Genomic DNA, 25,076 nt, shown 5'->3' with positions numbered 1-25,076 from the left:
TTAAAGATTTATTTATTTATTTATTTATTTATTTATTTATTTATGAAACACACACAGAGAGAGAGAGAGAGAGAGAGAGAGGCAGAGACACAGGCAGAGGGAGAAGAAGCAGGCTCCATGCTGGAAGCCCGATGCGGGATTCAATCCTGGGACTCCAGGATCATGCCTGGGGCCAAAGGCAGGCGCCAAACTGCTGAGCCATCCAGGGATCCCCTAGACTTCAGGCTCTTTGAGGGCAAACTGCCATTTGTTCTTATATCTTAGTGCCTGGTAGCAAATAGATTCCCAAAGGCCTAGAGAATAACAAGTAGCATTTCAAAGTCTATAAAGAATCCTGCAAATTGGGATCCCTGGGTGGCTCAGCGGTTTGGTGCCTGCCTTTGTCCCAAGATCAAGTCCCACATCAGGCTCCCTGCATGGGGCCTGCTTCTCCCTCTGCCTGTGTCTCTGCCTCTCTCTGTGTCTTTCATGAATACATAAATAAATAAAATCTAAAAGAAAAAAAAAAAAAAAAAAAAAAAAGGCTTCAAATACTTTTACAGGAAAAAAAATTAAGTTTAAGTTTAAAGCTTATTAAACTGAGATCATAGAGCAAGGAAATAAATGAATTCATAATTTAAATACCAGTCTTCAATCAACAATTTCTATGCCCTTTCCACCATACCACACATATTACTGTAAGTAAATAACTACATATTGTGCAAGAACTACATTCTATAGTAGTTGTCTATAGTTATAAAGCTTAACCATAAATGGGCCACAAAAACTTACAATAAAGGTACTTTAAAAATGAGATCTCAGAACTGTCACACAAAGTTATCACTATTAGTCTCGATAGAATACTATTAGTATTTAAAAAGAAGATTTTACCTTGTACTTCCTTATCATGATACTCCTTTAGTTTTGTCCAAAGTTCCTTAAAGTCATTAGATACATCTACAGAACTAGGGCTTCCACAGTTGCTTCCAGAGATGTTCATCTTGTTAAAATGCTCCACACTTCTATCTGCCTGATATTTTCTGACCTTTTTCTGTTACATTATACAGGTATGAAGTTGTCTTCAACAGTTGAAATACCTGAAACAACAGATGGCAACATAAATGAATTTCGCATTTATCTGTATGTAATTTGAAGTCAGAATATCTTTGAGCCTAGCCAATTCATCTCAAGTTTTCCTTTACCTACAATCAATCACTTTGAGAATTCGGGGGACAGAAGTGAAGAAGATAATTATGGTGAGAACCCTCATGGCAGTTATTTGGTCTTTAGTTAAACTAAATCTTCAGGCAAACTTTCTCTAAGTCCTCCTAGAAAGAAGCAATTACTTAAGTTGAGATGATTCTATTTTTGACAGGTTTGTAGTCATTCATGCTCAGTATTAATTGCTTCACCTTCTAAAATAATTTATTCCTCGTTAAACTTTTTTTTTTCCTCGTTAAACTTTTGAGTTGCCTGGAGTGCAACAAAAACTGGAAAACTTGACATACTTTTGACTTAAACAACATTCACATATACATACCTACATATTCCAAGAAACTCAAATCTTATAAAAGAGCAAGAAAGATGATTGTGATGAATACACCTGAAGATCTGAATACCTTTCACATAACAAGAGAAATCAGTGAGCAAGACACAGGAACAGTAAAGATCTATGAACACAAAAATGTCTAGCAACAAGGCAAAAAGGTAGTAAGGCTATACTGTGTCCCTCTCAGAATAGAGGTGAATGATTATCTGTGTGGCCCCTAAAAGAAGCAATGGTATGCTAAGAACTTCAAGTGGATTCATAAACATTTTAAGATGTGTCCTTAAACTGAAACCAATAACTAACTACTTCTAAAAGAGTAAAACAAGTCTACTAAATTTCACATATGGCTCCTTAGCCAAGGCCTTACTATTGCTAACGTGCCCAAACTGATTTAAGTGTCTCTTACAAACCACTTCTCATGGTCTCTGATGATGAAGCTAAAATAAACAATGACCTTCTTTTTGTAAATGCAGGCTCCATGCCTAAGGTGGGGCTTGAACCCATGACTCTGAGATCAAGAGTCCTATGCTCAACTGACTGAGCTACCCAGGCGCCCCAGCAATGACCTTTCTAAAGGAGCAAAGTGATGAGTGAAGATACTTTAAAAGCACTACAGAAATACTGTTAAAATACACCTTTATTAAGCTTTTTAAAAATTGTGATTAGGCTTTTTTGAGACAGTGAAAACATGTACTGGATTTTAGATAATGTTAGGGAATTATTTTTAATTGTCTTGGGCATGATAGTGTGCTCATGTTAAAAAAGGAAAAAAAAAAAAAAAAAAAAAAAAAGGCAGCCCTGGTGGCCCAGCAGTTTAGCGCCTTCGGCCCAGGGCCTGATCCTGGGGTCCTAACATCTAGTCCATGTCACGCTCCCTGCATGGAGCCTGCTTCTCCGTCTGCCTGTGTCTCTGCCTCTCTCTCTCTCTGAGCCTCTCATGAATAAATAAATAAAATATGTATTTTAAAAAAGTCCTTAGCTCTTGAGATATATTCGGATATGTTTACAGGTAAATTCACCTGTTGTGCATTTGCTTTCAAATACTTCAGCTAAAACAAAAAACGAATGTTGGATGAAATAAGAAGGGCCGCTTTGACAATTATTGAATATAGGGAATGGATGGATATGTGACAGAGTTCGTAATTCTAGTCTCTTTCTTGGGTATATTTATTATTTCCGTAATTAAGTTTTTATTTTTTTTAACACTTTATTCATGAGAGACACAGAGAGAGAGAGGCAGAGGGAGAAGCAGGCTCCATGCAGGGAACCCGACCTGGAACTCGATCCCGGGTTTCCAGGATCCTGGCCCTCAGCTGAAGGCAGGCGCCTTAACTGCTGAGCCACCCAGGTGTCCCAGTAATTAAGTTTTTAAAAGAGGGGTTGGGTGCATGGATTAATACAGCTTTAATTCCAAAGAGGCCTGAATTCTACTATATCTTAACCCTAAAAGATAACAGGCCTATCTATTGTCAAAAAAGCTACCATTTACTACTACGTAAGATACTGGGGAAAAAAAAAAAAAGATACTGTAATGTTTTATAATTATACCTTAAAACCTAATCTTGAGAACTCTGTAAAACAACTACTGTTAATAATTTCATTTAAAAAAATAATAATAATAATTTCATTTTAGAGTTGGAGAAACAGGTTTAAGAGATTAAGTAACTCGCCCCAGGTCATACCGTCAGGTCCAACAAAGGCTACCTGGGACACCGGTAAAGAGGTGGGGGGAGGGGGCTCACAAGTGATGCTAATTAACTACAGAATACTGCCGCCCAAGAAAAATAATTATTTCTCTTAAGTGATAGTTTAAAATAAAGTCTTATTTACCTTGATGAATGATTTAAATCGCGTAGTATTAAATAACAAAAACAATAGTGTAAAACAAGCATTCTTCAATGTGTCTTCAGAAGTAGTTAAAAAAAAAAGGGGGGGGGGCAGCCCGGGTGGCCCAGCGGTTTAGCACCTGCCTTCGGCCCAGGGTGTGACCCTGGAGACCCGGGATCGAGCCCCACATCGGGCTCCCTGCATGGAGCCTGCTTCTCCCTCTGCCTGTGTCTCTGCCTCTCTCTCTGTGTCTCTCATGAATAAATAAATAAAATCTTTTTTTTTAAGTCTTTTTCCCCCACATAAAAACAACTGACTAGCACAACACTAAACTTGGCATTTCTGGCTCGCAAAGCCCTCTCCAACCTACGCTGCACGCCCAGCTCTCCTGTCACAATCTCGCTTTCAGCTGGAACCGCTACCTTGCACGATGACGTGCCTTAATTTCGCAAAAACGTTCACCTGGCGTCTCGAAGTGCCTCCCGCGCTCAAAGGTCCGTAGTAATGTAACTCATTCCCGTGCATCCTGCGGCAGTGTCAGCCACCACAGGGAAGGCGCTCAGAGAATTTCTTTCCTGTCGCACCCACCACACGTTCTCGCACAGGGAGGGCGGCGGCCGCGCCCGGAGTCACACAGGTGCCCGAGGTCAACCAACGGGGACGTGGGCCGGTCCTCCTCCCAGCAAAGCAGAGCTGCAGAGGGCCCGCGGCCGCCAGCTCTCCCGCCCTGCGCCGCGCAAAGCTCCGCCACCGCCGTCACCCAAACTCGCGAAACCCCGCGGCGCGATTGGCGCACAGCGCGCGACGCGCCCCCGGCGCATGCGCGGGGCGGGCTCGGCGCCGGTAGGCCGGTCCGCAGCGCGCGCGGGAAACCAAAGGCCCGCGGGGAGCGCGGGCTCGTCCTCCCTTCGACCCACCTCCGGCCGAAGGTCGCCGGGCCCCAGGCCGGAAGTAGCCGCCACGACCCACCGCTCCGGATTCCGGGAAGGAGATGCCTCTTTACTCACGGCTTCCAAGATTGCCTCAGAGATTCTCGAAAGCCCCCGCGCGGAAGCAAGCACGGCTCCGGGGCTGTGAGGAGGCAGCCGCCCGCTCTTCCTCCCCTCACTAATCCGCCAAGCCCCCTCCGGGAAAGCCGGCCCCTCGGGGAGACTTGCGCTTCCGGAGGCGGGGGAGCGCCCGAGGGCCGCGGGCCAGGCTGGGAGGTGCCCGGCCCCGCCCCGCCCCGCGCCCGGGTCCGCATGACGTCACGCGGGGTTCCCGCTACGTCACGCCGCGCCTCCTGCGGCCGAGCGAGGTGGTGCCCCGTGTGTCCCCGCGCCGCTGCCTGGGACTCGGGAGCCGCTCCAGGAGCTGGCGGCCGCGGCGTTTTTGTTGAGATGCGCTGGAGAAAGCGCATGCTTTTCTGCCTGGGGAACTTCAAGCCCGTGGTGCGTCTGACTTCGGCGCATTTCGGGCAAGCATGTGCGAGAACCTCCTGGAGGTTAGAACCGAGGAGGGAGCGGACTCGGATCCGTCCGCCGTAGTTTCTGCGCTGTAGCTATTACCTGCAGCTCAGTAGTGATGGGAGCGGACAGGACCGGGCGCTGGGGCCGTGTAGCAAGACGAGGTGTATTTTGCTGAGATTGCAGGCAGAGTTCCTGAAGACCCTGAAATGAGACGGAATCAGAAGTGACTAGTATTGTTTGTTGGACCAACAAGCTCTTAGGTAATCTAATGTTTTATTTATTTATTTAGATTTAATGTATTTATTCATGAGACACAGAGAGGCAGAGAGAGAGAGACAGGCAGAGGGAGAAGCAGGCTCCATGCAGGGATCCCAACGTGGGACTCGATCCCCGAACTCCAGGATCACGCCCTGGGCTGAAGGCAGGTGCAAAACCGCTGAGCCACCCAGGGATCCCCTAATTTAATGTTTAAAAAAAAAATCAACAGTGCCTGTGGCTGTTTATAACATTCAAACCGTTGGTATGTTTTCTTATTTATTTTGATTAATAAAAGAAGCGTGTTAGCGTTAACAATTCTACAAATGAAGTTGAAAATAAACAGAACAGGCTAGAATCAACAGGATCTTTTAAGGCGGTTCAGTCCTTTTCTGTAGTACTTCTAAGATCTGGGTGGAAGACAGGATAGTATTAGGAACTTTTAGAGGTTAAGCAGTATTTAGGAGACCATAGATACGAACTGTAAAGGTAATTTTTCCACTCACTCCCAATGTTAAGGGATGACTGTCAGAGCTTACTCCTTTTGGAATGGCACCCACAGGGTGTTTCTATACCATTCTAGCAATGCTATAGGAACGTTGGTTTCTTTAGGGAAGAGAGTTACTGAATCTTCATTACCCTATGACGGTAATCTATCATTTGCTTGTAAATTTTTAAAAATATTTATTTATTCATGAGAGAGAGGCAGAGAGATGGGCAGAGGGAGAAGCAGGCTCCTCGAAGTGTGGGACTGGATCCCCACAGCCAGGATCACGCCCTGACCTGAAGGCGGATGCTCAATTGCTAAGCCACCCAGGCATCCATTTGCTTCTAAATTTTATAAGACTTCATTCATAACACTTTTAAAGAAAATGGGTGAAAAATTGACCGTCACTTCTGATGCAACACAGGAGGCATAATTGCTTGTATAAGTGTTTAGAATGGAAACAGTTTTGTTATAAATGGAAAGAACTTGTAATCAGTTTGTCATATAATAATAGTACACTGGAAGAACAGTGTACTTGTGGTCCAAAGAAAAACTGTCAGAACAAAATGACCTAACCTGTTCCTCTGGCCTCTTCTGAGGTTCCACTGTCCAATGCATTTATACAAGTCAGAATCCAAAGAATCTGGTCCTTGGCACCTTTTTCCCCTTTAGCCCCTGTATCCAACCTATTACCAAGCCCCTTCAGTTTTACTTACCAAATATATTACAAATTAATCCCCTTCTTTCCTTCACTACCACCATATTCCAATATACCACTTTCTCTTACCTGGTCTGCTAGTCTATTTTCCATATCTACCCAACCAACAAACCTACCTAAACTTTTCTCTTCACTGGTGTTCAGAAAACAATGTGAGTATCTATTCTCAATTCATCCATATATTTAAATTTTAAGTTGTATACATTCAAAAAAAAAAATAGGGGCACTTGGCTGGCTCAATCGGTAGACTGAGACTGCCAACTCTTGGTCTTGAAGTCATGAGTTCAAACACCACTTTGGGCGTAGAGCGTAATTAAAAAAAAAAAAAAAAAAAAAAAAGAGGGCAGCCCCGGTGGCGCAGCGGTTTAGCGCCGTCTGCAGCCCAGGGTGTGATCCTGGAGACCCGGGATTGAGTCCCACATCGGGCTCCCTGCATGGAGCCCGCTTCTCCCTCTGCCTGTGTCTCTGCCTCTCTCTCTCTCTCTCTCTCTCTCTCTGAATGAATAAATAAATAAATAAATCTTAAAAAAAAAAAGATAAATTGTGTACATGTATTGTTGGAAAATGGCATATAGTCTAATGGGTAAGTTGGGATCCGGAGACAGACTTCTGGGTTTGAATCGTGCTCTAATACTTCCTTAACAAGTGAGCTTGGACTGATTTTTTAATCTTTCTGTCACCTTTTCTTGCCAGTAAAATGAAGATAATAGTATCAACCATACAGGGTTATGAAGAGTATATGATTGAATACATGTAAACTGCTTAGTACAGTGTTTAGATACACAGGAGGTGTTCAGAAAAAAAAGCTAGCCCTTATTAGTACTTCTGAGCTAACTCATGACTATTATTATTTTTTTTTATTAAAGATTATATTTATTCATTGAGACACAGAGAGAGGCAGAGACACAGGCAGAGGGAGAAGCAGGCTCCATTCAGGGAACCTGATGTGGGACTCGATTCCGGGTCTCCAGGATCACAACGCGGGCTGCAGGCGGCGCCAAACCACTGTGCCACCGGGGCCGCCCCAGTATTATATTTTTGAAGACATTTTTTAAAAGGATGAGAAAAAATGGAAATCTAATATTTTTTCCTCCTCCTACGTACTCTGAGTCCACTTCTTTACATTGTAGCTACTGTGATCTTTCTGAAAAATCTGATCATGCTGCATACTCTGAAGAGTAACTGAACTGTCTATTGTGTCTCCAGGCCTTGCTGACCCTTTAGTGTCTTGCAGGTCTTTGCATGACTTCACTTCTGTTTGGAATTATCAACCAAACCTACCTTTGCTGTTTGCCTAGCTATTTACGAATCATTTTATCTAGTTTTAATAGTCTTTTCTATTAGATCCTCTTATGTTACTATGTACCTTCCCATCTTGCACTTACTAGTTTTTTTTTTTTTTAAGATTTTATTTATTCACGAGAGACACAGAGAGAAAGAGGCAGAGACACAGGCACATGCAGAGGAAGAAGCAGGCTCCATGCAGGGAGCCCGATGTGGGACTCGACCCCGGTACCCCAGGATCACATCCTGAGCCAAAGGCAGATGCTTAACCACTAAGCCACCCAGGCGTCCCGCACCTACTAATTCTAATTAATTAATTCTTTCTCCTCACTAAACTAAATTTCTTGAGGTCAAACCATGTCTTGTCTACCTTTTTTTTGTTGTTGTTTTTTATCTCCCGAAACCCAGTGCCTGCCATAAAGTCTGTACTGTGTGGGTAAACGAATAAATTGGGCATCCCTTAAGGGATTGCTATTTTTTATGTAAGTGGAGAAAATCTTTGAATCCATTTAAAATTCTTAGATTCTCCATGTGAGATTTTATGATGGTCACTTAATAGTGGAAATGGTGGGCATACTCATAGATATTCTCTCCCGATAGGAGCTTTAACCCCCACGTTGTAGAATAAATTATGAGGTCCTAAAGATAAGTGAGAAAACTTTGTGGCTTTGAACAATGTTTCCCGAACTTTTTCAATACTTTGAAAATTAGTATTAGTATTTGTTTTGCATATTGTAATAAAAAAATGAACACACGATATTAGTGAACTGGGCTGAGCTGTCTATAGTCAGAACTATTTTAAGAACAAGACAAAATGCTGTTTGAGAGATAAGAGGGAAAAGAAGTTTTGAGACAAAAGAAAATTATGTTACCTGTCAGCATTTGTGTCAACTTGAACACTTGATTTAATTTTTTAAGTTGTTTACAGTAATTACTAAGTGTTGTTTGTGGGTAAGAGTATATATCAGTTGGTGATCTTGCCCCAAGTGCCAAAATGTTTTGTTTATGATTTGAATTGATGGTGGCAAGATTCCAGTTGGGTTGAGCAGTTTTATAATTGTTTTAAGAATGTATTTAACATTCTACAGAGAATGTCAGTATTACAGTTTTTATTTTGGCAGTCTTAAATGGTCATTAATGTACTTATAACAGACATTAAAGATTATACATTGCTTTCCAATTAGAAAAATTAGCCTTATGTAGTCTGGCCAACTTCCAACTTAGATATGAGAAGCTTGATTTTTACTATGGCTACATATACATTCTTCATTTCTCTTTATAAACTATTAAAGTAGTTTTTTTGTTGTTTTTAAAAGATTTTATTTATTTATTCATTAAATATACAGAGAGAGAGAGAGAGGCAGAGACATAGGCAGAGGGAGATGCAGGCTCTATGCAGGGAGCCCAATGTGGGACTCTATCCCTGGACTCCAGTATCATGCCCTGAGCGAAGGCAGACGCTTAACCACTGAGCCACCCTGGCATCCCTGCTTGTGTTATTTGTATAGCTACTTCATTTCACATCAGTAATGGGCAAAGTTTTATTAGATATATAATTTGCCCAATTTATCTCTTTATACTTGATAAAGATTTCTATACACTATACAATACAGTGTATAGTGAAGTGTGTGAATATAGTGTATATTTGGTTAGTTGCCTACATTTAAATTGACTATAGTGTATATTTGGTTAGTTGCCTACGTTTAAATTGATGGCAGGCTAATATAGAATGATAATGATATGTTACTACAAAATGATTTATTGTGAATGGAAAAGGTCTTCTTTTACTTCCAGGTCAATAATTTTATTATTTGGTGGCTGCTTGACAGTATTTCATACTTAATGCATATAGGTCTATAAAGCCCAGGAATTTTGTTAGTTAGCCCTTAGGTCTTCTAACATAGGCATTTATAAGAACTCCAGAGCTTAACTGCTATGGAGATGATAAAAGAATTTAAGAGTGATCCGTAAGACCATAGAATAGAAAAGTGGGTTTTATTTTGAAAATCTTATAAAACTAAGTAATATTTAACTTTTTATCCAGTATATATAGTACTATACTTGCATTCTATATACATATGTATAATACTAACATGACGAAAGCTGTGGGGACAATATTTAGGTACAATAATGTAAATGGAAAATTTAAGAAGGATTAGCTGTGAGGATAAGTCACTGACAGTTGGATTCAGTTGAAGCAGTCCTTAGTAGGTTCACAAGAGCAAACACATTTAATATTCATTGTTTTGTCCACTTTAAGAAAAATAATGATTCATGTCTTACATGGTATTTTTTCCATCTACGAATTGATGAATTTATTCAATCCTGAAAAATAGTTGTGATCTTTAATGTACTCATGCCTCACAAATTACAGGTTTGTCTTCAAATCACTGGCAGACTTTGTTTCCCAATTTTTCTCTATTCTGTTTGAGAAAAATAGCCTTTGTTTAAAATATCAGCTTTTTGCTTTTCCTAATTCATATGTCAGTCTATAGTTAAGGAAGTTTTGATAGTTACCTTTCCAAAAATGTTTACATTTTAAATTTAGTTCTTAGGGATGCCTGGGTGGCTCAGCGGTTGAGCGTCTGCCATCGACTGAGGTCATGATCCAGGAGTTCCGGGATGAAGTCCCACATCGGTCTCCCTGCAGGGAGCCTGCTTCTCCCTCTGCCTATGTCTCTGCCTCTCTCTGTGTCTCTCATGAATAAATGAATAAATTTTTAAAAATTTAGTTCTTAGAGGAGACCTTCAGTTTTCGCCAATACCTGTCAATTTTACTTAAGTTATAGTCAGAAGTGTTAGAAATTAAATTATGTTTTAACTTTCCTCATACCTTTGGTGACTATTTTTGTGGATTATTTATGATACTAAGACAAATCTAATATGCTTCTTATCTAAAGTGACCATATCCCCGGCTTACTAGCAATAAATCTGGTTAATATCTATTGTTCTGGTTTAATTATTAATAGGGCTCCTGTTTACTCTAAAAAATGTCCTGGTTTGGATGATAAATCATATGGCCAGAAGCTTTAAGGCATTTGAAATATAAACTAATAAAAAAGGGAAGATTTAAATGACTCTTTGTAGTCAAGAGTATTTCATTCACAACTATGTACAGACCTATCTAAATTATTTTTAAAGAATATTGTGGAATAGATAATATAAGCCATAAAAGGGTTGTATTTTTTGACTTATTGATACTACTCTGAAATTCCCTATGAGTTGAGGAGTGGTTTGTTTAATAGGAAATGGATTCAAAATAATTAGCTATAGTAAAATACAAAATACTTTTCCTACATATCTTCCCATTGAGCCTAGAAATAACTGTCATAAAGGTAGAACAGTTTCAGTTTTCATCTTTTTTTTTTTTTTTAAAGATTTTATTTATTTATTTATTTATTTATTTATTTATTTATTTATTTATTTACAAGAGACACAGAGAGAGAGAGAAAGAGAAGCAGGCTCCATTGGGTCTCCAGGATCAGGCCCTGGGCTGAAGGCGGCGCTAAACTGGTGAGCCACTGGGGCTGCCCCGGTTTTCATCTTTTTCACAGAGGTTGAGAAATTAGGTGATTTGACTAACATTATGTGTACAAACCTAGTAGGTAAGTTGATCCAAGACTCCTAACCCAGTTTTCTGGCTATAAATCCTTTATCTGTGCTCTTTCCAGTACAGTATGCTATTTTTGAACAATAAAATCTATATAAAGTTTATTTTGTGCTTTTCTATTTTTTAACTTGGAAACTATTTTTGAGAAAACAACCAAGTAAAGTTTCTAAATTTTGATCAGTAATTATTACCTATCACAAAAATTATTCTGTAAAGGCTAATTTACAGTCCCAGTACATTTTTGTATTTATTTCAGAAAATTTATAAGAGGTTACTAAAAGGAATTTTAAAATTTGATAGCAATTTAAGTCCGTAATTTAGAAAAGAAAAATAAATTGGACTCTCTCCCTCAGGGTTGGAGTGAAGCACCTCCTATATGGACCAGTCTGAGTTCATTTTTTTAGACTTTTTTGCATTAATAATTATACTCGGTAGAAATTATGGCACCCATGTTCTTTTACATGCCTTATAATGGTGGACATTTGAGAGATGAATATAAATCAGCTTCTTTTTTTTTTTAAGATTTTATTTATTTATTCATGAGAGACACACAGAGATACAGGCAGAGGGAGAAGCAGGCTCCATGCAGGGAGCCTGATGTGGGACTCAATCCCAGGTCTCCAGGATCACGCCCTGGGCCGAAGGCAGGGGATAAACTGCTGAGCCACCCACGGATCCCCTATAAATCAACATCTAAAGGAGTTAGCAGAAGCATTCATACTAGCTTTCTGCTGAGTTTAAGCTTCTTCCATGTTGTAAGTTTAAAACTAAGTAGATGGAGGGGCCTTAAATTATGTTGTTCTCTCAGAAGGGACCACAGCAAGGAGTGCTCCAAAAAACTATGTTCTAAATCGATGATGGCATATAGACATTTTCCTGGCCTAGGATACTGTACAAGTCCTGAGCTGGAGACAGGACCCAGGATTTAAGATTTAAGCGCTAGGATTCTCTGATAATCTGCATGTTTCCTAGGCGAGTCTTATTTCCCCCAACTGAAAAATGAGAATATTCATATTGTGTCCAAGGGGTTGTTATAAAAATAAAATAATATATGTGAAACTTCTTAAGGAAAATTTCAGAGAAGTTTGAGGCAATTTGCCTATTGGGAGTAGAATGGTAGAAAGCTTTCCAGGCAGAAGGTATGTGCAAACATTCTGCTATGGGGGATCATTGTAAGTGCTGGAAACTGTAAGTATATAGTAATGTATAGGTTGAATAAATTCTAATTTTTAATAATAATCATACTGAGCAAGAAATCTAACTTCTCTGTGCCTCAGTTATTTATCAGTAATATGAAGATAATATATACCTTGGGTATTTTACATGCAAGATTATTGACAGAATTGAATGATTATAAATGTATCCAAAGAGTGTAAGAAGCTGTGGTTAATAGATTAGAGAAGTACAGCTTAGAGATCTCTTCAATTGCAAAAGTTATGTAATTGTAGCAAAACTATTGAAATGCTATGAAAATTGTGAGATACATAATTGTAGAAAAGTTTAAATTACAGTGTAAGTGCTTTTACATCTTATTTGATTCATGTAACTAAATTTAAGCCAGATAGAATTATTATATTGGTGTTATTTCTGTTATATTCCAAGGGACTTTTTTTTTTTTTTTAAAGATTTTATTTATTCATGAGAGACACACACAGAGAGACAGGCAGAGATACAGGCAGAGACAGAAGCAGACTCCATGCAGGGAGCCCGATGTGGGACTCTATCCCTGGTCTCCAGGATCACGCCCTAGGCTGAAGGCCGTGCTAAACCACTGGGCCACCGGGGCTGCCCTCCAAGGAACTTTAAAAATCATCTAGCTAAACTGCAAAACTGTATAGAAAGGGGAAACTAACTTCTTCATGTGTTTTGGAAATTTGTGATTGTAAGAAATTGTTTACCTAACAGATTTATATTTACCTACTCAGCTTCAGGTGCAAGAAAAGAGGTATTGGCATCAAGTTGGTTGTGATCTGAACTAATTTAGTGAAGATCTGAGAATATTTGATAACTCCTTCTAAAAATAGTATCTCTTCGTAGTGCCTTTGTTCAACAGTGTGTGTCCTCACTTTTAAAAAATTTCTATGCCCTCTTTAGTTCAATTTCTCTATTTTACCTTTATGAATTCGTTAGCTAATCTAACCACTGTCCAAGAGAGTTATTTTATAAAACTCAGATATTTGATTTTAACATAATTCAAGTTAAATGAAGAGATGATATGCTTTTTTTTTTTAAAGATTTTATTTATTTATTCATAGAGACAGAGAGAGAGAGATGCAGAGACACAGGCAGAGGAAGAAGCAGGCACCATACAGAGAGCCTGATGTGGGACTCGATCCCGGGTCTCCAGGATCATGCCCTGGGCTGCAGGCGGCGCTAAACTGCTGCACCACTGGGGCTGCCCAGATGATATGCTTTTAATCAGCTCTTTTTAAAACATTTATATTTACTCCTTCCTCATTTTCTCTAAATTCGGTTTTTATAATTATGCAACAAATAGGATATTTACTTGAGTAAAGCAAATAACTGGCTATTTCAGTTTTCTGTTTTTAATCTACTTGAGTAGAGCCTTCCTCTAATGTATTCTTCAGAGCTATGCTCCAAGATCACATAAAGGTTATAATGAATTAGCTCTTGTAACCAGACCCTCTTGGACATAGTCCAACACAAACTTGTACTATTCAAAATTCTGTGTTTCACTATAATGAGAAGTGTTACTTTAGGGTCCAGTGTAGTCAGTCTGTTTTTAACTATAATTTTACCAATGTAAACTAAACAGTAAAGCCTTTGAATCAATACTGGGCATAAAAGTATTTACAGAGTACATACTGATTTGTTCATTTGGTGCTGTTTGGCCCTTTAAAAATTGGCAGCCAAATTCAGGAAATGAAATGTAGTTTATTAGAAAATGCCTTTCTCACAAAAGATCAAGTTTCAATGCATCTCAGGTTTTGTGGGAATGGATCAAATACATCAGACAAAATTAGGCTAAAGTTCCTCTCTTGCCATTTGAAATTGCTATACTCATTTTTCAGAAAATCCATTTTAGTTGCATATGTATTAGTTTAAATTATATTGGTCAATTAAGGGAAAAGCAGTTTAATCATATTTCTCCTATCACAGTGAGGTACTGGACAGCTCTTGGACTCCGCTGGCTTTAGCCGTTCCAATGGCAGCTGGATTCTTGAAGGTGAAAACTGACAGCCCTTCACCTGGCTTTCTGCCTGGGGGCTTCTCTGAAGCCTTTGGAAACAGAAGTACCCCCTGAAAGTGTGAGGAAATTAGCAACTTATGAGGCAACCCTTAACTGACAGAAGTCAGAACTGATAGATAAATGCTTCTCTCTCATCTTCTGGCAGGCAAGCCTGAGTCAGCTTCATGGCTTGTAAGAAGGGTCCTGGGATTGAGCCCCATTTGCCAGTATAGAAGTAAGCATTCAAGGATGCACTCTTGTTTTGGCTTTCCCCTCCCTCCCATTTTCTTCTAATGCTTAGCTCTTGTTCCCTGGGGATGACTTCTCAAGTAGAGAATTTGCATGTAATTTGGAAGACTCATTTTCCACGGAAAATCCAAACTAAGACATAAGGTTTCCATTTCAGGGGTGCCTAGCTGCCTCAGTTGGTAAAGCATGTGACTTTTCATCTCAAGCATGTGAGTTCAAGCCCCATGTTGGACATAGAGCCAATTCACTATTTTTATTTTTTAAAATTTATTTATTTATTTGAGAGAGAGGGAGAGCATGCAAGAGGGAGGCAAAGGAGAGAGGAAGAGGGGGAAATTCTACTTCAGAGAATCCTGAAATAGATCCCCTGTTGAGCAAGGAGCCCCATGAGAGGTTCAGTCTCACAACCCTGAGATCATGGCCTCAGCTTAAGTCAAGAGTCAGTCAGATGCTTAACCAATGAGCCACCCAGGCGCCTCATCCATTTCACTATTTTAAAGTTATTTTTTTTTTTTTAATTTTATTTATTTATGATAGGCACACAGTGAGAGAGAGAGAAGCAGAGACACAGGCAGAGAGAGAAGCAGGCTCCATGCACCGGGAGCCCGACATGGGATTCGATCCCGGGTCTCCAGGATCGCGCCCCGGGCCAAAGGCAGGCGCCAAACCGCTGCGCCACCCAGGGATCCCCTATTTTAAAGTTATTAATAGAAAATTTAACTTTTGGGGGTATCTTCCTGGTTCAGTTGATAAAGCATGTGACTCTTGATCTTGGGGTTTGAGTTTGAGCTCCATGTTAGACATAGAAATTAATTTAAAAAAAGAAAAGAAAACTTAACTTTTGAAAGTTTGAATGTGTGGATGGGACAGTCAGATTAATTATATGCAGTAATTTGTAAGGATTTTGATACTGACTCAAGACTGATTGGACTTGCACAATTGAGGCTATTTTTCTGGTAGTGGTAACAGTTTGATTTGAAGGAATTTATACACTCTTGCTCAGTCTCTTATAGGGAAGAGAATCTTTTCTTGCCACTTTTCAAACTTTATTGAACATTAGAATAATCTGGAAAAAATATAAATATGTAGATTCATAGGATCTAATGTGATATGTCTAGAATGGAATTTAGCAATCTGCATTTTTAATAAGCATCCTTCAGGTGAATCGGATGGTCTACAGACTACACTTTGAGAAACATTGATACATTATTACAGTGATAATGCTGCTGAGGGTAACCTGTGACTATGAAATAAATGAAAGCCAATTTACTCCACAGGGACTGAATGAGTGTCATGATACTGTTAATCACATGTTCTCATAAACTGAACTAAGAAACCATAGACTGGGTTGTCAGATTGAAAAGATAACCCAATTTTAATTTCAGAGTCATTGTGCTCTTCCTCTGTAGAAATTTGATTTGGTAATACTTACTTGGCTTCAACATTTGTATAAACATGTGGTTTGTTATGATACCAATGAACTGCTGAGAATTTAATTTATGCTAGATGTGTTTAATTTACATTTAGTGGAGAAATTAGAACAACATGCCACTCATCTCAAAGATGTAAACACATCTTAACAAATAAAGCTGTGGGAAAAGAGATTGATATTGTCATGCTGGAATGGACTGAACAGCTTTTCTTGCTGAATGGCCTGTAGCCAGTTTCAAGTGGTTAAATTGACATTATAGTTAAAAAATAGTATACTTACTCCTGAACAACATAAATTTGTTTTAAATTTTGTTAAACAACTGCTTGGAAAATGACTAGAACAGAATTTAACAGCTCATTAAAATGTTATGGAATAGTATTTACCATTCAGTAATTATTATATTATTGAAAATTGATTACAGTATTAATACTTTTAGAGACGTGACTGATTTTACCATCTACTTTCAGTTAGGAGAACTTGCCCTCCAGATTTAGCCCTGTATATGTTAAATGTAAATTTTTAAATAAAGATCCACATTACAGAACTCTGCAATATTGTTCCAGGTTCATAAATGTACTGCGAGCTACATAAAGTTACTGATATTGTATTTCTTAATGCTTCAAGATTCATTTAGAAATTCATTAGATTTAAAATGTTTTCATATTGGGGGGAAGTGTTTCTCACTGCTAATCTAAATCATTGTAGTAACAGACAAAGAAACTTCAAGGGAATTGTTTTAAGATAGAACTTTGAAACTAAAGTTTGCCATGCAAGTTATATTTTCACTCTGTCAGTAATACATAACTTCTAAGGCAATAGTTTTCTGATTACTTTTAAGCCTGTATGTCTTTAAGGATGATCTATAACATCTTCTGTTTCCTAGTTAGTCTTTGAGGCTTAGCAAGTTTGATAGGGCTGATTTATCCAAATTAGTTATTTTATGCAGAAATTTTTAAAAATTCTTTTTTTAAACTAAGCTCTATGCCCAATGTGGGGCTTGAACTCATGACCCCAAGGTTAAGAGTCACATTGTCTACCAATTGAGTTAGCTAGGTGCCCAAATAAATATTTTAAAAATATTTTAAAAATTTATGTTACTTCCTGCCTTTTCAATTGTTTATAGTAATACCCACTCTAAATACATGAAAATATGCAAATTGAATACTAATTCAATAAGTAGTCAAATAAAGCTAAATTGTTTATGTATCTAATAAAATAGTTTTAATAAGAATATTATATAATTAGTGGGCTACATTGGTGAAGTGATATTTTTGTCTCTAGGTATACCATCTACATACAAGCTTTTCACTTTAAAAGAAAAACAATTTGGGGCTTTTGGCTGGCACAGTTGCTAAGCATCTGACTCTTGATTTTGTCTCAGGTCTCTTCTCATGGTCATGAGATGAAGCGTGTCTGGCTCCATGCTCAGCAGGGAGTCTGCTTGTGATTTTTTTCCTTCTGCCCTTTCCCACTGCTCATGCTCAAGGAGAAGAGCTTCCTTCAAATACATAAATCTTAAAAAAAAAAAACTTTCAGGAAGTTAAAGTTGATTGTAAGAGCTCACTAAGATGAGTTTGTGTTATAAGTGAATCTATTTGTTGGTTCTAATATCAAGTCATAATCTGTTTCCTGCTTTTTATTTACACTCTGGAAGATGTGTCAATCAACCCAACTTTATTTATTTTTAAGTTGTTTTTGTTTTTGTTTTTTTAGTAATCCCTACACCCAGTGTGGGGCTTAAACTCATGATGTCAAGATCAAGAATTACATGCTCTACTAAGCTAGCCAGGTACCCCCTTGGCCCAACTTTAGTTAAGCAAGCTCACTATTCTGAACTCCCTTCTGATCCATGATATAAAATTTCATAGTATCTCACATGTGAACTTTGCTTGTTGGTTTCATCTCTTAACCAATGTATCACTAATTTAGTATTACTTTTAGAAAATGTTAAATCCTATTCCATCTTACTTCTTTCACCCACCCCTCTTTGGACTCAACCTCTCTATCATTATCAATCCTCTCTATCATTATTTATTATCTATCTATCTATCTATCTATCTATCAATATCAATCCTCTCTATCATTATTTATTATCATGAGAATGAAATACAATTTAATATTGACCTACAATAAATTTAATTTGGAAGAGAATCTTTAAGAAGAACAAAAATATTCTAGAGCCCTGAAGAAATAATTCAACTAGAAAGAACACAAGCCTTAGAGCATATAGAAATCTTTGGCCAACTAATCTCATGTCTTATAAAATAATAGATACAAATTGCTATGAAATGGCTTTGAAAAACTTAGATAAGAGGCACAAGTAAGTATGATTTGTACCGTCCTTGCCACAATTCCTTCCTTTGGTATAGATGATTGATATTTGAAATTTAGAGTGCCTGGCTGGCTCAATCAGCAGAGAATGCAACTTTTGGTCTCAAGGTTGTAAATTCAAGCCCCACATTGGGTGTGGAGCCTATTTGAAAAAAAAAAAAAAGAGAGAGAGAGATTGTCCTTTATTAAGGAGCCTATCTGCATAAGGAGGCAACCTTTGTTTTTCCAAACACATCCTTTCACATTCTTGCTAATGATTTTCCTCCCCTTTGTATCCTCGAACCATACCCCCTCTTTGCTCATATAAGTTTCATGTTGTCTCATTTTCTTTGGAATTTCATGTTTGTGTGGATTCCCCAAATGCCTATTAAATTGGATTTTCTCCTGTTAATCTGTCTCATGTCAATTTGATTATGAGTCCAGCCAGAAGGACCATAGGGCAGGGGCAGGCATTCCTCCCTGACACTTTCCGAGGTTGCTAATTTAGTTTTTATCTCTCTGACAAAAATAAAGTGTATATTCCTTTTTTTTTTTAATAATTTTTTTTTTTTATGATAGTTACACACAGAGAGAGAGAGAGAGAGGCGGAGACACAGGCAGAGGGAGAAGCAGGCTCCATGCACCAGGAGCCCGACGTGGGATTCAATCCCAGGTCTCCAGGATCGCTCCCTGGGCCAAAGGCAGGCGCTAAACCACTGCGCCACCCAGGGATCCCTAAAGTGTATATTCCAAGCTAAGCTTTGACTTTTCTTAATTAAGCCATTTGTTGAAATTTATTATATAGTCTATTAAAGAGATGGGAAGGATATTGAATTGACATCTGTGGCACCTACCGTGTACTTGCTAGGTGGTTTAGGCAAAGTATCTCATTTAATCCTCCCAACAACTGAGAGAATGGTATTCGCTTCCTTAATTTACAGATGGAGAAAAGAGAAATCAAAGTTAAATAATTTGCAAAGGTAAACTAGATTGTAACAACCAGTATTCAAATACATCTTAGTTGGACTCAAAAGCCTATGTTTTCCAGTATACTACCTTTACTCTTAATTGTAAAAATGAGAAACAAATGGAAGTGATTATTTTTCAGAGTCCACTTGGACAAAACTAAATTTGTGAAAGTTAAGAAGCATTCCTCAGGTACAAGTTTACCTGTGAAAAAATAAGGGGATTAGGAGAATTAACATTTAGTTCTAGAAATCAGAATTGCGATTTTTGAGCCTTTGTTCTCAAGATTTCTGTGGTCCCATTTCCTTGGAATTCCTCAAGTTAAAAACATTTAAAACATTTTTTTGAGAACTTATGTGCAAAGCACCATATTAAGAACCTTACCCCTTAAAAAAGCAGGTTCTGTTACCTCTAAAATGGGTTTTGAACTTTGCAATTCTGGTCTTTATAACCTTACTGAAATTTTCCTGCCGGTTCCAACCAAATCTTAGAAGTACTAACTTCTTTGGCAAATCCTAAACTATATTGATATAAGAGTAATATATATATATATATATATATACACACACACACACATACACACATATATATATGAAAATAAACATTTTTTGTTTATGAGTTAGTAGAAACTTATAATTTTACCTTTTAGAGTTCTTTAGAAAATATAGTTTAGATTTCATGTAATATTCAGAAGACTCCATGTAGGATAGTGAAAAATATTAGTTTGGGCTTGTATTCAGGAAACTGAAATGTTTTGCTCCCAGGTCTACTTTTAGCTTGAATAGTAGTGATTTAACCACATTTGGGGGCTTTTTATTTAAGTGAAGAATGGAGAGTTGGATGCTTTATTTATTTATTTATTTATGCATTATTTATTTATTTTCAAGTAGGCTCTTGGCCCAGCCTGGAGCCCATTGCAGGGTTTGAACTCATGACCCCAGGATCAAGTCCTGAGCTGAGATCAAGAGTCAGACACTTAACCGATTAAGTCACCCAGGTGCCCCTGCACTAGTTATTCTTTAAGAGTTCAAGTTAAAAAATTTCGGGATTCTAAGTGCTTTTTGTTGGAAACATATGAAGAATTTAGGAAGGAAAGAGGTTGCAGTTGTTAAGAAAGCTAGAATTGTTGACAAAAAGAGTCATTGTGTGAAACTGAGAGCCTAGAAATAAGGATAAAGGAATGCATCCCTGACTTAATTTAAAGAATAAAGAGATTTTTAGATGGGTAGAATCCTTTTTGACCTGGGTCCTGAGATAATGTAGGGCTATGTGAAATACACACATGTACACTTACAGCTCCATAATTTGATTTATAAATCCATATGTCCTTAATTTTAGCAAAACATCACAATGCATTAGTATTTTAAAGGGATCAATTTACAGGAAATACATAAAGGTCATATTTATGGACTTTCATATATTTGAAACTGCAAAGTGTATTATATGAGAGCTGTAGAATCCTTTTCCAAAGTATAGTTAGGCAAATTTTACCCAAAGTTTCATGTATATATGAAATATGTATCTAGTTTCTAAATAGCTTTCTTCAAAACCATAAACAAAAAATGTCCACTAAATAAACTGCAGTTCCCACTTAAGTTTATCTTTAAACAGAAAGCCTTGTATTTTAAACATAGTATAGTTTAAATTTTTTTAATTAATATGTATAACAAAAAAAATAATATGTATAACATATTTACCAGAAACACTAAAAGTATACTCTAATGACATATATCTATATCTTGCCTGAAAACTAATTGAAAAGAGAAACTTTCAGCCAACGAAAAATTTTGATCCATAGTCTCCCCTAAAATTGTCAGAATACAAATGTATGCTGAATAAAATTGATTTCGGTTTGTTGAATCAGCATATTCCTTATGCAGATTCAACATACATAGCTTTTTAGAAGTTCAGCTGAATTTTCAGAAGTTTTGTGCAGAATTGCCTGCAATTCTGTGCAAACCTTCCTGCAAACAAAATGATATCTGAACATTATTTCTCACTTAAAAAAATTCTTTATTAACTTCCTAAAGAAACTTTTAGAGCCTTTGAGTTTGAACATCATGACAAAGTGGGGACCTGGGGACAATAAAAAAGATGCATCACTCTTGCTCAGTTTAAGACAAAGTCATATTAAGATGATATATAGACAGCTCTTGACAGAAAAGTATTCAGTATAATTCTGTTTTAAAAAGCTGTTTTAATTCCCAGATAAATTCACTTGTCAGCTGCTATATTAATTCAATGTCCAGAAGATATGTACATTCAATTCAATCCGATATTAATAACTAAGGGAGTAGTTTGGTAACCAAAATAAATGTAAAGGGATTGATTGGTAACTTTGATTTTAAATGACACAAACTACTTAAAATAAAAATTGCATCAGTAAAAAAGAGAGGTAAAAATTATTTAAAAATATAAAGGAAGATCCAAATATTCTTTAACTTAAAAAGTTTTTCAGACCTAATAGGCATGACAAAACCTGTCTTCATTCCTTTCTATTCAGCTCAGCAAGTACTTTTGAGCTCCAATAGTTAATCAGTTACCAGATTCCACAATCTTTGTTTTTCACACTTCTCAATTCTTACTGTGAATTGTTCCTGTATTGTACTTAGGATCACCAAGCAGGCCAACACTATTTTTTATGCCTTAAAAAGGCAATTATTATCATATTCACAATTAGATTTACCATATAAAATTGTTACCATATAGCAACGGCCTATAAAACATGATAGTATATTATCAAAGAAGTAGATGGCTTAACATGAATCATTAAGAGGAAATATATTTAGTAAAAGTATTCAACCCAGCTTTCTTCATAACTAAAGCCATGCCAACTTACAAAAAATAGTGTATTATATACCAAGTAATCTTTATCTAAACAAATCAATGAACTTATATAGAAGTATTATAAAACAATATTTAGCCAACTTGACATAAAAGGTATAATCCAGGCATTATCATGTTAAACATAGATACCTGTTTAAACATCATTTCTTAATTTAGCTTTTCAAAAGTGCATAGAAAATTGAGGAATATAAAAAAAACATGTTAACTTACCCTTCAATTTATTTAGGAAACCTCTGCTCTGGGTCAAAAGCACAAGGTGTTTCACTTCTGACTTCTGAAGCTACAAACTTAAACAGTAAATCAGAGGAAGCCGCTTCTCTGGACCACACTAGAGTTTGCTAGACACTACTGCTATGTGAAAGAGTCCTGCTGCATCTAAGCTATATACAGTGTGCAATGGATAACCTAATATGCCTTTCATTTAACTGGCTGGGCAGGTTTCTACCGTCTGTGGAACATGGAATCAAACCAGAATATGTTGGCATAACAGGCCAGTCAAACCGGTTCTTCTGTAGATCCAGAACCTGTCCAACCAGTCTGCATCAAAGGCTAGCCCAACAAGCTGCAGCGGCTCAACTCTGCTAAGCTTGTATGGGTGAGTTATCCCCACCTCCCATCAACTCCCAACAAACTACTCAGAATGTTGTAGCCTCCAGCAAAATAATTCAGAGTTCTAGTGGGAGGGATAGATCTATGCAGGCATAGCAAGAGTCCATTGTTTTAAACCTCTTATTGTAGATACTGGAGTATCTATCATCTTCAGAGGTAGGTAATCCTTTTAAAAATATAATTCAGGGCTTTCTGCAGATTAAAGCCTCTAGAAAGAGATTATCTACAATGAAGAAGAATCCATAATGCCTGACCTTTTCCACTAGTCCACTTGGCTCTGCTTGGTCTAGTTTAGCCTTGAGAGTGGCCCTGAGACCTAGATGGAGGCATTTCTAAAGGGAGGAAAACAAGGCATAAGTTGACCAGATGTTTGCCTGAATATGTTATCTTCCTTGTACTCTAATGATCCTCATATCATTCCAGTCTAAAGCTGGGAAGACCTCCTATTTCTATATACTAGGACAGCTTGAAGGATTTTTACTTTGAATATTCAACAGTTGAACACAAATTATTGATACCTTCCATGTGCCAGGAACAGGGTTACAGTGGTGTAAAAGAGAAGTTTAGTAAGAGATTGGAACAAGGTCCCAGTTCCCAGTTAAGTATGTGTAGTAATCTTTTGGAAGGAAGAAATAACAGAAGATCATATTTTGACAGAAATTGGTTGTATTAAGAGAGATCATGTGAGATTTGTTCTTCTCATAATATTTGCACATTTATAAACAGCCTTTCCTACTTACTGATACAGTGATTCTCAAACTTTCCTTTTTAAGTTATCATCTGAAGTGCTGATTATGAACAGATTACTGGGCCTTACCTCTTGAAATTCTGATTCAATAGGTCTGAATGTTCTTTAGCACTCTGGTGAATCTGCTGCAGCTGTTGAAGGGACCGTAGGCCCAGATTCCATGCTCAATTTCTTTTCTATATTAAAAATTGCCATATTCACTTTTCTATCTCCAGTGTCTAGAACACTGCCACTTAGAAAGTATTTAGTAAATGCTTATTAAGTAAATATCTACTCAGGCCCAGCACTTGCTAGATCCCAGGGGAGTCATAGCTAGTAACTATGATGTGAATGATGTGAATGAAACTGCATTAAGTACTTTAATTATAATAATTGAGAAAAGGAGCAAGTATGGTTGAGTATGGGAAAGACTTCACAAAGGAGTTTGGTTTAGAAACTTTCTTTTTTAACCATGACCAAAGATTGCTATCTGTAGGATAACAAAAGGTTGAGGAAACAATAAAAAGAATGTCTTTGATTTGATATAGTAATAAAAGCTTTAAAAGTACCTGAGGACATCATGACCTCAAAACTTAGTAATAAGGTTATTTCTAGAGCAGGGGTCAGCAAATTTTTCTACAAGTGATCAAAGAATAAATCTAGGGTTTGTGGGCCATATTGTTCTGTTTCAATTATTTGTCTTTAACATTATAGTGTAAAAGCAGGCATAAGCCATAATCAAAGACTGAGTGTGGCTATATTCCAATAAAACTTTATAAAAACAGGTGACAAGCTGGATTTGATGAGTAGGTTATAGTTTGCTGACCCAGGTTCTAGAGTGAAATGTATAGAAATTAACAAGATTGCTTAATTGGCTAGGAAAATGGGTTTTGGAAGTCCAAAAAACTTGGGTTCCATTCCAATTTTGTTCCATTAAATTAGCTTTGTCGGGCAGCCCAGGTGGCTCAGTGGTTTAGTGCCCCCTTCAGCCCGGGGTGTGGTCCTGGAGACCCAGGATCGAGTCCCACGTCGAGCTCCCTGCATGGAGCATGCTTCTCCCTCTGCCTGTGCCTCTGCCTCTCTCCCTCTCTCATGAATCAATAAAATTAAAAAAAAAAGTCAGTTGTCAACTGACTCATAAAAAAATAATAAATTAGCTTTGTCATGTGAATTAAGCATGTTTTACTCATAAAATATGAATGAAAATCATAATACCTACCCTTTAGAGTTACTGAAAGCTTCAAATACTGTAATTCATGTGAAGTTTTATCCAAAAATCAGTAAAGACCCAATAAAATGTCAGCTAAAAATAAAACTCATTAAATATGATAGTTAAACATATTAGTGTTTATTTCCATTTTTTAAAAAAATTTACTTATTTGAGAAAGAGAGCACAGCAAGAGGAGCTACAGGCAGAAGGAGAGGGAGAAGCAGCCTCCCTGAAAAGCAGGGAGCCCAATGTGGGGCTCAATCCCAGGACCCTGGGATCATGACCTGAGCTGAAGGCTGACGCTTAATTGACTGAGCCACCCAGGCACGCTATTTCTATTATTTTTAAAAGTCCTGCTCCAATGGCAGTAAAGAACCAA

General features: G+C 37.7%; 1 protein-coding gene across 9 annotated transcripts in view; it reads right to left on the bottom strand.

Annotated features, from left to right (window-relative positions):
* The window catches only part of RBBP8 (RB binding protein 8, endonuclease), a 102,842-nt gene extending 80,244 nt beyond the window's left edge, over window positions 1–22,598 (bottom strand). For 2 of the 9 annotated variants that reach the window (XM_041754526.1, XM_041754582.1), the window contains exons 1-2: window positions 3,818–4,124; window positions 871–1,076 (exon numbers count right to left, since the gene is read on the bottom strand). In XM_041754526.1, the coding sequence (XP_041610460.1) occupies window positions 871–979 (109 nt within the window). In that variant the 5' untranslated portion in view covers window positions 980–1,076; window positions 3,818–4,124. Of the gene's footprint in view, window positions 1–870; window positions 1,077–3,777; window positions 4,176–4,272; window positions 4,457–4,902; window positions 5,005–19,192; window positions 19,268–22,361 lie in introns of those variants that run through there. The other 7 variants (XM_041754547.1, XM_041754540.1, XM_041754573.1 and 4 more) reach the window with 7 other exon arrangements.
* Between the last annotated feature and the right edge of the window lie 2,478 nt (window positions 22,599–25,076).

The sequence above is a fragment of the Vulpes lagopus genome, chromosome 1 (genome assembly GCF_018345385.1).
Source record: "Vulpes lagopus strain Blue_001 chromosome 1, ASM1834538v1, whole genome shotgun sequence".
NCBI lineage: Eukaryota > Metazoa > Chordata > Mammalia > Carnivora > Canidae > Vulpes > Vulpes lagopus.
The sequence above is the reverse complement of the archived record's forward strand: the minus strand, read 5'-3'. Positions and strand labels throughout refer to the sequence as shown.